The sequence below is a fragment of the Ammodytes marinus genome (genome assembly GCF_949987685.1).
Source record: "Ammodytes marinus genome assembly, chromosome: 2".
NCBI classification, from domain to species: domain Eukaryota; kingdom Metazoa; phylum Chordata; class Actinopteri; order Uranoscopiformes; family Ammodytidae; genus Ammodytes; species Ammodytes marinus.
The window spans coordinates 21,425,570-21,427,831 of NC_137231.1; the positions used below are offsets into that span (position 1 = coordinate 21,425,570).

The window sequence follows — 2,262 nt, forward strand, 5'->3', positions numbered from 1 at the left end:
TAAGACCGACACACGTATAGGTAGGAATCTGGTAGGAATTCTGTCCCAGCTGTGCACGTCTCGCGCTGTCCACGCTCCTCACCTCAAGCCGTCCCCTCGCCGTGCGTGTACGTGCGTCCTGTGGGAGGTTCCCCTTACCTCCCTTGCGTTAAACACTCCTTAAATTGTAACGCTATCATAAACAGTCCGGCTGTGGGGGGGGGCGAGGGGGGGGCATAATCACCTCTCTTGGGCTTTGCCGAGACTTCTCATTGGACCTCAACACGCGACCAGCGCGAGGAGGGGGGCTCCCAGACGCGTGCCGCTTTTTAAACCGACGCCTTGCCTTGAGACATCAGTCCCACACGCGCCAGTCATACTCCGCACAGTGCGACAGCATAGTAGTGTGTGCTTCCAATAACTTTTTTTCTAGCACTGTTTGTCGGTTTAACTTCACCTATACCTTTAGGGGTTATTTGGAAACATGGATGTCCTAAGTGTGGGAGACTGGAGCAAAGACACCCAGGAGGCGGTGGTCCTCGACTCTCTGGTGAAGAGGGGTGGGGAGAAGCAGCCCGACGAGTCCCGCTACCAACCTGGACTGACGCTCGTGGACAGCGGCAGTGACCCACGCGCCTGGCTGGCTTTGGTGCAACCTTCCGGCACCTGCGCGGCACACGCCACTTCACCCGACTACCTGCGGCACTCGCCCTGCCCCAGCACCGGCTCCTACCAAGGTGAGCAATGCCGCTTATGAATTCAATAGCCTATTGGACAAACCTTCCAAGGCAAAATCACCTGCAATGCAACATCACGTGCATCAGTTAACAGGGAGTAGCACTGGTGATTACTTTGCTTGCACTTAAGGTCTCGAACAGACAGAAAGAGCATCATGCTACTTTGAAAGTGGGCTATGAAGTGCATTTGGTACAATTAAAAAAAACTGCTCTTGATTCACACCTGAAAGTGTCATTTTTTCAAATCATTTTTTCTGAACTGTTGTCAAAACAGACAAATTCAGAGAATGTTTTGTTTTCATTTTTCAGATGATAGTGGCTCCCCGGAGTCCTCGGGCCATCCCAGCCCTCGCAGCAACAGAAAAACTGCCAAGAGCCCCTCCTCTTCTCTCAAAGTCAGGGACCTGTGTCGCCTTAGAGGCGCGGTCGACGGGCCCGAGGAAGACACAAGACAGAGAGCCCCGTCCAGCAGACCGGCCAACGGGGTGCAGAAGCAGAGGCGCACGGCCGCCAATGCGCGCGAGAGGAGGCGGATGCACGGGCTCAACTATGCGTTCGACGAGCTCCGCAGCGTCATCCCGGCGCTCGACAACGACAAGAAGCTGTCGAAGTATGAAACTTTACAGATGGCTCAGATTTACATAAACGCCCTGGCAGATCTGCTTGAAGATCCGGCCACCTCCAACAGCAGCAGCAGCAACAAGAACGACGTCTCAAACAATAACAGCAACTCGCCAAAGTGTGACAACATGCTCTCGCCCGCAGTTGCTTTTGACGTTGCGAAGGAAAGAGCTTCCCCGTCCCCTGCTACCTGTAGGACAGCGGTGGCAGTGCCCGTCTCAAGTAGCAGCAGCAGTCTACCTGTCCATATCGGTGGGATGCCTTTCCGCTCCTCCTCCTTCGATGACTGTTCGTTCTCAGCCATGGTCGAAGAAGCGATGCGTTCGCCCTCCCCTCCGTCCTCCTCATCTACCCGGGCTGGCAGCTCGCTCGCCCCGCTCGGAGGTGGGAGGAAAGAGTCTCCAAGGAGCGACGGAGAATTTTCCCCTCACTCCCACTTCAGTGACTCGGATGAAATAGCAATGGAGCTCAACTCGAGTGAAGAAGATGATATTTCAGAATTGAAGCTGCCCAGCCATCATCATCATCACCATCATCATCATCAAACTGTTGCTTTCTGAAAAGTTAGGCCTTAAAGTAATATAATAATAATAATAATAATAATAATAATAATAATAATAATAATAATAATAATAATAATAATAATAATAATAATAATAATAATAATAATAATAATAATAATAATAATAATACAGACTAGGCTATATTAAAGGTTCACTAGTCCATAGCCAATTGCAGCATATTCATTTCCGTAAACAGTGTCAATCATAGGCTACCGTCCAGCTGACAAAATGCACAAGAGAATAGACATTTGTGTTTCTTCAAAGAAAGTCATGTTCTATTTTTAATAATAGCCCTGCCTATATTGTAGGCCTAATTCGATTCTGCCAATAGCCTAGTTGTAGTCTTGGCCTATAATTTCCAG

General features: G+C 49.8%; 1 protein-coding gene across 1 annotated transcript; it reads left to right on the forward strand.

The window, feature by feature from the left end:
• Positions 1–463: 463 nt before the first annotated feature.
• atoh1a (atonal bHLH transcription factor 1a) lies at positions 464–1,897 on the forward strand (the record flags this gene model as incomplete). Its single annotated transcript, XM_080035277.1, has 2 exons — positions 464–716; positions 1,026–1,897. 2 exons carry the CDS (start codon positions 464–466, stop codon positions 1,895–1,897), a joined length of 1,125 nt encoding a protein of 374 aa, XP_079891403.1.
• Positions 1,898–2,262: the final 365 nt, after the last annotated feature.